This window comes from Pantherophis guttatus, chromosome 11, assembly GCF_059756535.1.
Source record: "Pantherophis guttatus breed Tessera chromosome 11, ASM5975653v1, whole genome shotgun sequence".
Lineage (NCBI taxonomy): Eukaryota > Metazoa > Chordata > Lepidosauria > Squamata > Colubridae > Pantherophis > Pantherophis guttatus.
In genome coordinates this window covers 20,895,341-20,910,450 of record NC_142073.1, presented here as the reverse complement: position 1 = coordinate 20,910,450, position 15,110 = coordinate 20,895,341, and the positions used below count along the sequence as shown (strand labels likewise).

Below are 15,110 nucleotides of genomic sequence, written 5' to 3'. Positions count from 1 at the left end.
TTATCTATATCTGTCTATCATCTGTATCTATCATCTATCATCTATATCTAGCATCTATCCATCTATCTCTAGCATCTATCTCTATCTATCTATCTATCTATCTATCTATCTATCTATCTATCTATCTATCTAGCATGTCGATAGATCTATCATCTCTCTATCTCTCTATCTATCATCTACCTGCCTGCCTGCCTGCCTGCCTGCCTGCCTGCCTGCCTGCCTATCTATCTATCTATCTATCTATCTATCTATCTATCTATCTATCTATCTATCTATCTATCATCTACCTCCCTATCTATCTATCTATCTATCTATCTATCTATCTATCTATCTATCTATCTATCTGTGTCTGTCTGTCTATCATCTACCTATCTATCTATCTATCTACTTATCTATAATCTATTTATCTATCTCTATCTTTGTCTATTATCTATATCTATCATCTGTATCTATCTATCATCTATCTATCATCTATATCTATCATCTATATCTATCATCTATCTATCTCTAGCATCTATATCTATCTATCTATTTATCTATCTATCATGTCTGTCTATCTATCTATCTATCTATTTATCTATCATGTCTGTTTGTCTGTCTGTCTGTCTGGCTGACTCAGGGCGGTGAACAGCGAAACGATAAAAATACATGTAATACAAACGTTAATAATAAAAAACCAATTAAAATATACTAAATATTCTGGTCCTAGATAATTCAAGACATCCCAGTTTAAAATAAAATCAAAAAGCAATATAAAGGGAAAGTTAGGCCAGGCCGGCCTGCTGAAACAGGAATGTTTTGAGGGCATGGCGGAAAGTGCGCAGATCCGGAATCTTCTGTATCTCTGGGGGGAGCTCGTTCCAGATGGTGGGTGCCCTCACAGAAAAGGCTCTCCCCCTGGGGGCTGCCAGTCGACACTGTTTGGCTGACGGCACCCTGAGAAGCCCCTCTCTATGGGAGCGTACTGGGCGGTGAGAGGCTATTGGTGGCAGAAGGCGGTCTCGTAAGTACCCCGGTCCTAAGCCATGGAGCGCTCTAAAGGTGGTAACTAAGACCTTGAAGCGCACCCGGAAGACCACCGGGAGCCAGTGCAGCTCGCGCAGGAGGGGAGCCACATGGGAGCGCCATGCTGCTCCCATAACTACCCGCGCGGCCGCATTCTGGACCAGCTGGAGCCTCCGGGTGCTCCTCAAGGGGAGCCCCATGTAGAGAGCATTACAGTAGTCCAGGCGTGAAGTGACGAGGGCATGAGTGACCGTTTTTAACGAGTCCCAATCCAGAAAGGGACCCAACTGGCGAATCAGGCGAACCTGATAAAAAGACCTCCCGGCCACAGCCGTCAAGTGTTCTTCTAAAGACAGCCGTGAGTCCAAGAGGATGCCTAAGTTGCGAACCCTCTCCGTGGGGGGCAATGACTCATCCCCAATAGTCAGTGATGGCACCAATTGACTATATCGGGATGTTGGAAACCACAGCCACTCGGTCTTGGATGGGTTGAGCCTGAGTCTGTTTTTCCCCATCCAGATCCGTACAGCCTCCAGGCACTGGGACATCACTTTAAGGGCATCATTGGGGTGGTCTGGGGTGGAGATGTATAGCTGAGTATCATCAGCATACTGATGATACTTCACCCCAAAACCATGGATGATCTCACCCAGCGGCTTCACATAAATGTTGAACAGAAGGGGTGAGAGAACCGACCCCTGTGGCACCCCACATACAAGGGGCCTCGGGGTCGACCTCTGCCCCCGTCAACACAGACTGCGACCGATCAGAGAGAAAGGAGGAGAACCACCGCAACACGGTGCCCCCCACCCCTAACTCTTCCAACCGGTGCAGCATGATATCATGGTCGATGGGTGAGATCATCCGTGGTTTTGGGGTGCGATGCCATCTGTACGCTGATGACACTCAGCTGTACATTTCCACCCCAGACCACCCCAATGATGCCCTCGAAGTGATGTCCCAGTGTCTGGAGGCCGTGCGGGTCTGGATGGGGAGGAACAGGCTTCGGCTCAACCCTTCCAAGACCGAGTGGCTGTGGATGCCGGCGTCCCGGTATAGCCAGCTGGTGCCATCGCTGGCTATTGGGGGCGAGTCACTGACCCCCACAGAGGGGGCTCGCAACTTGGGCGTCCTCCTGGACACACGGCTGTCTTTAGAAGAGCATATGACGGCCGTGGCCAGGGGGGCTTTTTATCAGGTTCGCCTGATACGCCAGTTGCGCCCCTTTCTGGATCGGGACTCCTTGTGCACAGTCACTCATGCCTTGGTTACGTCACGCCTGGACTACTGTAACGCTCTCTACATGGGGCTCCCCCTGAGGAGCACCCGGAGGCTCCAGCTGGTGCAGAATGCGGCTGCGCGGGTGATTATGGGAGCGACGTGGCGCTCCCACGTAACACCTCTCCTGCGCGAGCTGCATTGGCTCCCGGTGGTCTTCCGGGTGCGCTTTAAGGTGTTGGTTCTCATCTTTAAAGCGCTCCATGGCTTAGGGCCAGGGTATTTGCGAGACCGCCTGCTGCTACCGATAACCTCCCACCGGCCAATACGCTCTCACAGAGAGGGCCTCCTCGGGGTGCCGTCGGTCAGGCAATGTCGGCTGGCGGCCCCCAGGGGGCGAGCCTTCTCTGTGGGGGCACCCGCCCTGTGGAATGAGCTGCCTCCTGGAATACGATTGATCCCGGACCTCCGGACCTTCCGTAAAGCCCTGAAGACGTTTTTATTTCATCAAGCCGGCCTAGCCTAAATGGTTTTTAATTGGGATTTTAAATTTTATGGATTTGGGGTTTTAAATTTGGGTAGCCAATGATTTAATTCTTTTAATTATCTTAACTTTTGCATTTGTATGTTTTTTAATCTTGGCTGTTCACCGCCCTGAGTCCCTTCCGGGAGAAGGGCGGTATACAAATTAAATTAATAAATAAATAAATAAAAGCTGCTGAGAGGTCTAATAGGACCAGGATAGAGGAGCAACCCCTGTCCCGGGCCCTCCAGAGATCATCTACCAATGCGACCAATGCCGTTTCCGTGCTGTATCCAGGCCTGAAGCCCAACTGGAACGGATCTAGATAAGCCAATTCATCCAAGTACTGAGGAAGCTGTCGCGCTACCACACTCTCAACAACCTTCGCAATGAAGCGAAGGTTGGAGACTGGATGGTAATTAGCCAACACTGCTGGGTCCAGGGAAGGCTTCTTGAGGAGAGGCCTTACCACCGCCTCCTTCAAGGCGGCAGGAAAGACACCCTCTTTCAAGGAAGCATTTATAATCCCCTGGAGCCAACCTCGTGTAACCTCCCGAGAGGCCAGCACCAGCCAGGAGGGACACGGGTCCAATAAACATGTGGCCGCGCTTAGTCTGCCCAGTATCTTGTCCACGTTTTCCGGAGTCACAGAATCAAACTCTTCCCAGGTAATATTCTCAAGACTTGCCTCCATCCTCCCTCCCGAATCTACCCAGTCAGGGTCCAAATTTTCCCAAATCTGAGCGATTTTGTCATACAGATATTGTACAAAGTCCTCGGCTCTACCCTCCAAGGGGTCCTCCCGCGCTTCCTGGTGGAGCAGAGAGCGGGTCACCCTAAACAGGGCGGCCGGGCGATTATCTGATGACGCAATAAGAGCGGAAAAATAGTTACACTTTGCCGCTTTTATTGCCACCAGGTAGGTCTTAATATGAGACCTTACCAGTGTTCGGTCAGATTCAGAACGGCTGGCCCTCCAACTGCTCTCCAGGCGTCTTTTCCGGCGTTTCATCTCCCTCAGCTCCTCGGTGAACCAGGGAGCCAGGTGAGATCGACGCCGGGTCAGAGGCCGCAAAGGCACGACCCGGTCCAAAGCTCCAGCGGCCGCCCTATCCCAGACAGCCACTAGGTCTTCAGTCGAGCCGTGTGCCAGAGCCTCAGGAAATGGCCCAAGCTCCATCTGGAACCTATCCGGGTCCATCAGGCACCTGGGGCGGAACCACCTCATCGGTTCCGCCTCCCTGCGGCAGGGTGTGGCGATTCGAAGGTCAAAGCGAAGGAGGGAGTGATCTGACCATGACAAGGGCTCGATCGCTATATCTCCTATCTCGAGACCACTCAGCCACTGACCAGAGACAAACACCAGGTCCAGCGTGTTTCCCCCCGTGTGAGTAGGGCCATGAACTAATTGGGTCAGGTCCATGGCCGTCATGGAAGCCATGAACTCCTGAGCCACCTCAGACGCCTCACCGACGGATGGCAGGTTGAAGTCCCCCATGACCATAAGTCTAGGGGTATCAATCGCCACCGCGGCTATAACGTTGAGTAGTTCAGGCAAGGCCGCTGCCACGTGGCAGGGAGCCAGGTACGTAACCAGCAGGCCCATCTGCACCCCATGACCCCACTTCACAAGGAGGGACTCACATCCGGCCGTCTGAGGAACAGTGGCCTCCCTCGGACTAAGACCCTCTTTAATGATAACTGCCACCCCCCCACCCCTTCCCTGTGACCTTGGCTGATGAAATGCCCGGAAACCGGATGGGCACATCTCCCCCCTCCTGGCCCAACCAGGTCTCCGTAATACCCACCAGGTCCGCTCCCCCCTCCTGAACAAGATCACAAATGAGGGGGGCTTTATTTACCATGGACCTGGCATTGCATAGCATCAGCCGAAGGCCCAGGGCCTGAGGGTCTGTGCCACCTGGGGAACGAGAAGAGCATTGGGGGCCGGAGCGTGCCACCGCTTGAAGACAGCGAGCGCGCACTCCCGCAACTTGATGTGGCCCCCTACTCCCGCCATATCGGCCCCTCCCACCTACAGTACTGATGTAATGTCTATCAACAGCACAAGCTCTAACCCTCTCCTTGGCCCCAGATTCTGCATCTCCTCCACCGTGCTCTTCAGATGGACCAAACCCTGTCCCTCGCGGGTTAATCCCTGAACCCATACAACCCACCCCACTCCCGGGAGGCCCCCCAGCCTCATTATTTACATTGGAAACCACCCTCCTCCCAGATCCCCTTAAAATAGAATTTGAAAAACTATCTAAAAAACCCCAAAGCTTCCGGTTCTTAGCATACCACCTCTCGGGGTTCCAAAACCCGTCCTTGAGGGCGGCCCTAGATAACTGGGAGGGCCAAACTTGCAAGAGGGGGGAATCTCACAGTGCTAGGAGTTCTGTTATTGAATACATCGGAGGTGAGATAGAATTGTTTTAATCTGTCTGGGCCAAAATGATTTAATTTGATTTTATCTGGTTTTTAATTTTTTTGTATCTATGTATTTTATTGTTTGGCTGTTCACCGCCCTGAGTCCTTCGGGAGTAGGGCGGTATACAAATCAAATAAACTAAACTAACTAAACTAAACTTACCAAGTAGACCAGACAAGAAACCAGGCAAATTAATGCTACTTTATTGTAAGGCTACATTAATAGAAGCCTGGAAGTCTGAAAGTACTAATCTCCCTGTCTCTTTTAGAGCCTGAGAAACTGGCCAAGGTCCGTTCGGAGCCTCTTGCTCCATCCACTATCCAGCTGCGGGCTATGCCATCTGACCGTTTCCTAGGCAGCATCTCTTTGCCCCACCTCCTAACGTCTTTCCCACATGCCATTACATTATGTCACAACTCTACGGTAGCTTCTTACGTGGTTATTACACACCTCTATCAGCCAGTTAAACAAGTTAAAACAAGTAACACACATGGACGCATCAACACTTGAAGAGATCAATCCACAGAATCATCTTCCTTTGAAAAGAATATCTGGCAGTTATCTGATGGTTTTGTTTCCTGTGTCTTTTGGACAACAAATGTATTGCCTTAAAGCTTCAACATTATAAAATCTATTTTATGTCCTTGACAATGGGAAATATTCAGGGGAGAGGGTTTTTGGCAAGGCCTTCTCCACTGTAGAATAATCTGAAAAGTAATTTGCATGCTACTCCAAAAACCCAACCCTTTGTTCTTTTAATGAGAGCCAACAGCATTCAGAGTTGCTTAGGTGGAATAGAAAAGACTCCACACAACTCATCCCAGGTTTGACAAAACTCTACCACACAAAACAACTCCAAATGGGTGGAGTAGACCACACAGGCTTTTAAAGGATTCCCGTGGGCTTCTGAACAACTCTTACAAAAGAAGTGGGAATTCACAGGGTGCAGTTTTAATCCAGCTAATTTTTCAAAATATCTATGGCGTAGAATGCACACAGTATTCCTGAATTTAATATATATTGTATTTTGAGAGGGAGAGAGAGAGAAGCGTGGATTAGATAGATAGGTAGATTAAATAGATGGGGGGGGGGGTGATAGAGATGGATGATAGATACTAGATGGATGGATGGATGGGAAGAAAGGAAGAAGAAAAAGAAAGAGAAAGAAAGAAAGAAGGAAGGAAGGAAGGAAGGAAGGAAGGAAGGAAGGAAGGAAGGAAGGAAGGAAGAAGGGAGAGAGAGAGAGAGAGAGAGAGAGAGAGAAAGAAAGAAAGAAAGAAAGAAAGAAAGAAAGAAAGAAAGAAAGAAAGAAAGAAAGAAAGAAAGAAAGAAAGAAGGAAGTTAGGAGAGAAAGAGAGAAAAGAGTAGATTAGATGGATTAGATAAAGGTAAAGGTTCCCCTTGCACATATGTGCTAGTCGTTCCCGACTCTAAGGGGCGGTGCTCATCTCCGTTTCAAAGCCAAAGAGCCAGCACTGTCCGAAGACGTCTCCATGGTCATGTGGCCAGCATGACTCAACGCCAAAAGCGCACAGAACACTGTCACCTTCCCACCAAAGGTGGTCCCTATTTTTCTACTTGCATTTTTTACGTGCTTTCGAACTGCTAGGTTGGCAGAAGCTGGGACAAGGAACGGGAGCTCACCCCGTTACATGGCACTAGGGATTCGAACCGCTGAATGCCGACCTTTCATCAACAAGCTCAGCATCTTAGCCACTGAGCCACCGTGTCCCCTGGGATGGATTAGGTAGGTAGATTGGATGGATGGATGGATGGATGGATGGATGGATGGATGGATGGATGGATGGATGGAGAGAGAGAGAGATATACAGACAAAGAGACAGACAGATGATAGGGGACAGAGAAAGAGAGAGAGATGGATGAAAGAGATAGATGATAAATAGATGATAGATAGATAGATAGACAGACAGACAGACAGACAGACAGACAGACAGACAGACAGACAGACAGATAGATAGATAGATAAGAGATAGAGATAGATAGATGATAGAGAAAGATAGATAGATAGATATATAGATAGATAGATAGATAGATAGATAGATAGATAGATAGATAGATAGATAGATAGATAGATAGATGTTGATATTGATATTGATGGATGGGTGGATAGGTAGGTAGGTAGGTAGGTAGGTAGGCAGGCAGGTAGGTAGACAGACAGACGAGAGGGAGGGAAGAAGGGAGGGAGAACACAAGTATCTAGCCCAGTTCAGGGTCTATTATCTTGGACCCACCTGTGTTGGGAAAGGCACCTGGATGCGTCCCTCTAAAATATTGTCCGTTGTTATTTCTACCGAGCGGGTCAGTTGCAGGTCCTGGAGAATGAGGTGGTAAGGAACCTGGGGGAACATCTCCTGGATTTGATGGGCCTAGGAAAACCATGCCAAAATGTGTATTGCTCAGCAATTAAACCAGCTACAAAATCTCCAACCATCCAGATTGGCATATTTTTTTAAAAAAAGAAATAGAAATGTAAATTGAGCATATTAAAAAAAAAACACACACACAGGGGAAACATGGGCACTTTTGGCCGAAGAAGACGCATGAATTTTGAGTGGTGGTCTGAGGCCTCTCTGAAACACAGCAAGGGCCTGGAGGAACAACCATGCATTACGTAAGATGGTAGTTCCTAGAAATATTTTCTCTATAGGTAGTCGACTTACAACAGTTCTGTTGTGGCCCGTCAGCGGCCTGTGCAGCTAGTAGCTGATTCTGACAGCGAGGAGGCTGGTGTGGTGCTGCGCCAGCAGCCTGTGCAGCTGGCACTCGAGTCGGACAGTGAGGAGGCTGGAGAAGATGTGGTGCCAGAGGCGGGGATTCAGCCAGGGCCTTCAGAACCTCCAGAAGCTCCCATAAGTGAAGAGGAAGAAGAGGAGGAGCCTCTTCTCAATGCACGAGCGTGCAGAGCTGCGAAAAGGCAGAAGTGGCTCCTCAGGAGGAGGTCTCCTCGAGAGCAAGGCTTGGGGCTAATTGGCCACTCCCTTAGCCTATTTAAGGAGGAACGCCGACTGAAGCAATTTGTAGGGAACAACTTCATTCACTCTCCTTCGCGTCTGGATCTTAGTTCTCTGCAAATTGCTTCTGGGCTTTATGCCAACCATAGTAAGATTACGATTATTTATTCTTTGGATTCTTGTAGACTGTTAAGAAAGTTAATTATCAGCCTTTGTTTGAAAAAGACTTATTTAATTTAGTAAACTAAGGTTTGTACAGACTTTATGTGTGCTGCGTTCTTTGGGTCCATAGCTGGGGCAGAACAAGTTTGTTTAGTGACCGTTCAAGGTTACAACGGCACTGGAAAAAATGACTGATGACATTTCTCTTCACCCTTATGACCGTAGCCACATCACTACAATCGTGTGTTCATACTTATGACGGTTGCAGTGTCCCGGGGTCATGTGATCAACTTCTGTGACAAGCAAAGTCAATGGGGAAGCCAGTTTCACTTAACAACCAATTGCTAACTTAACAACTGCACTGATTCACTTAACGACTGTGCCAAGAAAGATTGCAAAATGGGGCAAAACTGTCTCATTTAGCAACAGAAATGTTGGCCTCAATTGCGGTCGTTAAGTCCAGGACTACCTGTATTTGGCCCAATATCAAGAGCCTTGGTACTACAGTGGTTTAAAGCACCCTGTTATTAACACAGCTGCCTGCAATTTACTGCTGGTTCGAATCTCTCCAAGGCTCAAAGTTGACTCAGCCTTCCATCCTTTCTAAGGTAGGTTAAATGAGGACCCAGTTTGTGGGGGCAATAAGCTGACTTTGTATAAATATACAAAAGTATGAAGGCTATTGCTTAGCGCACTGTAAGCCGCCCTGAGTCTCCGGAGAAGGGCGGCATATAAATCAAATTAAAAAAAAAAAAAATATTTCTCAATCTCAGCCACTTTCATGTCTGTGGACTACAACTCCCAGAATTCCCACAGCCAGGAGGCAAATCATTTGCTGCCAATCATTTATTCTACAGCAGTGTGTCAAGATTGAAAAGATTTACTTCTTCTGAGCTTCTATCGTTTTTCATCTTGCCAGGAGGAGGGAGGGGAGAAAATGGAATGCTAAGCTTTCATCTTTGGACTGTGAGAACCAAGGTCACTGCTGTAGGTGTTAGACAAAGACATGACCGTTCCCATAACAAAAGGAAATCTTAAAATTGGACTGTGTGAACACTCAGGGATGGAGAGAAAGGGAATCTATTGTTTAACTAAGTGAGCTTTTGCACGGAAAAACCAGAGTTGGTTTTGCTTCTGCAGTTCTGAGATGGTGTATCCAATAAAGTTATATTTTTGGGAATTCAAAGATCCCGAGGGTGTTTACTTCTTTTGGGTTCACTACTTGGGACTGTTGACACAGTAGACTGTAGTTTGTAAATGTTTATGCTATAAGAGAGGGTTTGGTTAAGCTTTGCAGCCCCCCAAAACGGATGATGCTACCGAAATCATTTCTTTACACCAACAACACGTCCAAAATATAAACTGGGGAGGCTCACCATGGCATTGAGCTGAGAGTTGCTGGCCTGAGCGATCCCAAGGAGGTTGGTGGTGTGCATCACCTCGACCGAAAAGCTCGGAAGCCAGCTAGCGATACGAGACCCTGGAGGAGAGAAATCGGAAGATCTCTGAGGGACCCTTCCCATTCATTGTCCTATGTCCGTGATGGCGAACCTGTGGCACGCACAGCCATATCTATGGGCACGCGAGCATTGCCCTAGCTCAGCTCCAGCGCACATGAATGTGGCAGCCAGCTAATTTTCTGGCCTTCCGGGCCCACCGGAAGTCAGGAAATGGGCCATTTCCAGCCTCTGGAGGGCCTCCGGGGGGCTGGGGAAGGCCGTTTTCGCCCTCCCCAGGCTCCCAAAAAGCCTCTGGAGCCTGGGGAGGGCAAAAAACAGGCCTACTGGGCCCACCGTGCCAGCGCGTGCCAAAAGCGTGGGGGGGTTGCACACGCAGGCGCGGGGCGCATTGAATTATGGGTGTGGGCACGTGTGCACATGACAGACCTCCCCCCCCCGCACTCCCCCTGCTTTTGGCACGCGATGGCAAAAAGGTTAGCTATCACTGACCTATGTTTTCCACATAACTTCATGTATGGAGGGCCAACATTTATTAAGGTAAAGCCCAGTTGACGTTCAAGAAATTTAACGTAAAACAAACGGTTGTTCCCAACTCTATTGAGCTTCAGAAAGTCTGTCATGGTCTCACCGTCTCCCCAGTATTACAGGTATGAATCATGAGAATACTTATATCATAAATGGCCCTGTCCTCTGGAATATTCTCTCGTCACAGGTGAGATCCCACCCCTCCCCCCCCCAGCCTTCCAGAAGAATCTGGCTCTTCCGCTTGGCCTGGGCCCCTGACGGGGTCCCACTACATTAGGGCTGGCTGACGGAAGAGAGAAATTTCTCAGGCACTCAGGCTGCTGCCTGTCATCTTGGTTTTTAATTTTAATTTTTAGGTTTTTATTGTGATTTTGTTTTTAAATAAAGTTACATCCGAAGCCACCTTATTAGTAAGATGCAAAATTCGAGGGAGGGAGGGAGGGAGGGAGGGAGGAAGGAAGGAATAGTGGGAGGGAGGGGGAAAAGATGGATGAATGGAAAAGAGAAGTAGGGAAAAAGGATGGAGGGAGGGAGGGAGGGAGGAAGAAAGGAAGGAGAGGAAATAGTGGGAGGGAAGGAAAAAAGATGGATGAATGGAAAAAGAGAAGTAGGGAAAAAGGATGGGTGGATGGAAAAAGGGAGGGAGGGAGGGAGGGAGGGAGGGAGGGAGGGAGGGAGGGAGGGAGGGAGGAAGGAAGGAAGGAAGGAAGGAAGGAAGGAAGGAAGGAAGGAAGGAAGGAAGGAAGGAAGGAAGGAAGGAAGGAAGGAAGGCAGGCAGGCAGGATGGCAGGCAGGCAGGCAGGCAGGCAGGCAGGCAGGCAGGCAGGAAGGAAGGAAGGAAGGAAGGAAGGAAGGAAGGAAGGAAGGAAGGAAGGAAGGAAGGATGGATATTTGTAGCTCAGGATTGAGATGAGGGGTCCTTGGTGCTCTCAGAGATTGGTTGTTTTCTTGTAGACCTTTCAGATGTTTCATTACTCAAATTGAACTGATGAGATTACCTCGTTTGGGGAAAGAAATGTCTACAAGAAAACAGCCAAGCTCAAAGAGCACCAAGGACTCCTCAAATAAATAAATAAATAAATCGCATGGACCAAATATTTGTACGTCAATTCCCCACAACTCTTCATCAGACGTAAAGAGAGCAGGACCAGGCAAGTTGCTGAATCTTAATAGCGCAGATATTCCGGGCCACTGAAGATGCTTGACTTGAACTCACCATCAAAGTGGAAGAAGTGATTGTGCTGGTTGAGATGAGGTCTTCCTTCGGCTGCTGCCACAGGGGGCAAGTTTTCATCCAGGTTCTCTCTTGGGTGATCCTCTGGAGCTTGCTGGTTGTCCGCAATATTCAGTGACATCCTACAGGTCGGGCAGGAGGTGTCTTGCTCGAGCCAGGAGCGCAGGCATGAGCTAAGAATAAAGCGAGAAATTTATATGGATTTTTATGAGTAAAATGAGAACCCAGATTGTTAGGGCAAGAGGCTGACTCTGTAAACCGCTTAGACAGGGCTGGAAAGCACTACAAAGCGGTATATAAATCTAAGTGCTATTGCCCTTCCTCCCTCCCTTCTTTCCTTCCTTCCATCCATCCATCCATCCATAGTTTACAGAGGTTAGAATGCAATATTGCAGGCTGACTCTGCCCACTGCCAGAAGTTCAATCCTGACCAGCTCAAGGTTGACTCAACCTTCCATCCTTCTGAGGTCAGTAAAATGAGGGCCCAGATTGTTGGGAGAAATAGACTGACTCTGTAAACCACTTAGAGAAGGCTTTAAAGCACTCTGAAGCTGTATATAAGTCTAAGTACTATTGCTATTGCCCTTCCTTCCTTCCTTCCTTCCTTCCTTCCTTCCTTCCTTCCTTCCTTCCTTCCTTCCTTCCTCCCTCCCTCCCTCCCTCCCATCCATCCATCCATCCATCCATCCATCCATCCATCCATCCATCCAATATTGCAGGCTGACTCTGCCCAATGCCAGCAGTTCGATCCTGACCGGCTCAAGATTGACTCAGCCTTCCATCCTTCCGAGCTGGGTAAAATGAGGACCCAGATTGTTGGAGGCAAAAGGATGACTCTGTAAACCGCTTAGACAGGGCTGTAAAACACTGTGAAGTGGTATATAAGTCTGTGCTATTGCTATTGCTCTTCCTTCCTTCCTTCCTTCCTTTTTCCTTCCTTCCATCCATCCATCCATCCATCCATCCATCCATCCATCCATGACATGCAGTGGTTAGAATGCAGCATTGCAGGCCAAATGATAAAGCAACATATAGATTTAAAACCAGAAATATTTTTGTTAGGTATACCAGAAAACTATAACAAAGGGAATATGTATTTAATATTACATGTGTTGACAGCAGAGAGAATTGTATTTGCACAATATTGGAGGAATGAGGATACTCCTACAGATGAGAAGATAATTGAAAAGATATTAGACTATGCAGAGATGGATAGATCGACGCTAAAAATAAAGGACAAGGAAGAAACAGAATACTTCCTAACATGGGATGCGTTTTACCAGCGGTTAGATAACAGAAGTAGAAATTAGAAGATAAAAGATTGTTACTATGTACAATAATGAATGATTATTATTATATAAAAATAAAAAAATACAATTATTATTGTAATTATTATTATTAATATTGGATTGTATAAATGTCCAATATTAGACAATGCGATGTTCACTAAGCACGTATGTTGATTAAAATTAAAAAAAAATAAAAAATATGAAAATATAAAAGAAGAGTTGGACTTGGACCCTTTGTGGGAACGTAACAACTCTAGGCTCATGACTTGTTTAACTCCACCCTCAGCTCTGCCTATTCTTCTCCTAATCACGGGTGTCAACTCAAGGCCCGGGGGCCGAATCCAGCCCACAGGGTGCTTAGATCTGGCTCGCGGAGCTGCCTGGAAACAGTGTCTCTGCCAGCGAAAACGGAGCTCGGGAGACCCGCGGGTGGCCCTTCCAAGCTGTTTTCGCTGACAGACGGTTGCAGGAGACGGTTGCAGCCAAAAACAGAGCTCGGGAGCCCCTTTTCGCTGGCAGAAGCGCTCGGGCCACCACAGGTGCCCCCGACACGAGTGAGGGTGAGCTGGCCACACCCACCCTGGCAATGCCCCCACCACCCGCCCCCCAAGGTCAAACACAACCCTGATGCGGCCCTCAGTGAAATCGAGTTTGACCCCCCCTTGTCCTACATTAGGTTCATCTCCCAAGGAAAGAAATCATTCCTTTCAAAGTACTTGGAAAAACAAGGCTGAAGGGGTGGAGCCAGGCTTCTCAAGGGAACGCAAACGCTGGCAAGTAGAAGCTAATTATCTTATTAGATCCTGCTTAAAACACTGGCAAATATTTATGGCGCAGCTTGCAATGAATGACAACAAAGTGGCCTTGAGACCAGAATGGGAAAAGCAGGAGAAGAATCCATCAAAATCGCACACTCTTGCTGACTTCAAACCTTTAGGTTGGGTTTACACAACGCACGGGAATGGCAATTTTGGCCAAGTCACACACAAAACCTTTGCAGAAACTCAAGACTTTCTCTGTTGACGGGAGACCCGTTAAAATACATTATTAAGTGGCCAAATCTCAGCTCAATGTTCCTGCTCAAACTTTCAGAATAGTTCAGATTAAAAACAAGAAAACTTTGCAACATTTCACTCCAGGATACCAACATCCTGTAAGATTTTAGTTGAGAATATGGAAACCTTCCAAGGTTTGGAGATGAGAATGAAAGTACATATTACAATAAATGATTTTGGATGTATGCATGGATAGATAGATAGATAGATAGATAGATAGATAGATAGATAGATAGATAGATAATAGAGAGAGAAATAGATAGGTAGGTAGGTAGATGATAGAGAGAGTAATAGATGGATGGATGGATGGATGGATGGATGGATGGATGGATGGATAGATAGATAGAGATTGATATTGATTGATTGATAGATAGATAGATAGATAGATAGATAGATAGATAGATAGATAGATAGATAGATGAGAGAGAGAGGGGGGGGTAGATAGAAATAGACGATAATTGATCTTATGACCACATCAAAATAATAAAATAAAATAAAATAAAATAATGAAATGAAGTGAAGTGAAATAATAATAAAATACCGTAAAATAAAATAAAATAATAAAATAAAATAATAATAAAATAACAAAACAAAACAAAACAAAACAAAACAAAACAAACAAATAAAATAAAATAAAATACAGGATCTAACTCCAGGGCAAAACACATAAAAGAAAATACAGTAACAAAAGTACGTGGTAAATACAAAGAAATAACATTCAGATAAATACCTCACTTTTACAAGGATACCCCAATCTGATTTTGGAGGTCTCTAGGGAAACTGGCGGCATCATGCAAAACTGATTCATTTATATTCAGTGCACACCGTTAAATTTATCAAGATGGACAGCAGTTCACAGCAATCCAATAAAATGTCCATACAGGCAGAGCTCGACATACGGCCATAACGGAGCCTACTGTCCCCCCAGGGCTTACTTATGGAAGAGGTGGCCGCAAGGGAGCTTCCGGGCAGCCTGCATGGAATCCCAGCAAATGGCACAGTCATCGTTGTTGGAGGCCAATTCTTCAGGAGTTGCCACTGCAAACCTAGGAAAAGCCAAGAGAGACGAGACACCAAGGTGAGCTAGATTATCAATTCAGGAACCCATAACTGCAGGTAGTTCTCGACCACAATTGGGAAAAGAATATCCCTTGCTACGCAAGGCAGTTGTTAAGCGAATTACACCTGATCATATCGCCATTTTTTGCCACGGTTAAGCAAATCACTGCAGACGTT

General features: G+C 47.0%; 1 protein-coding gene across 2 annotated transcripts in view; it reads right to left on the bottom strand.

Annotated features, from left to right (window-relative positions):
* The window catches only part of AMFR (autocrine motility factor receptor), a 45,387-nt gene that overhangs the window by 7,865 nt on the left and 22,412 nt on the right, over positions 1–15,110 (bottom strand). For both annotated transcript variants that reach the window (XM_060681551.2, XM_060681550.2), the window contains exons 8-11: positions 14,810–14,920; positions 11,513–11,703; positions 9,688–9,791; positions 7,430–7,564 (exon numbers count right to left, since the gene is read on the bottom strand). In XM_060681551.2, the coding sequence (XP_060537534.1) occupies positions 7,430–7,564; positions 9,688–9,791; positions 11,513–11,703; positions 14,810–14,920 (541 nt within the window). The remainder of the gene's footprint in view (positions 1–7,429; positions 7,565–9,687; positions 9,792–11,512; positions 11,704–14,809; positions 14,921–15,110) is intronic.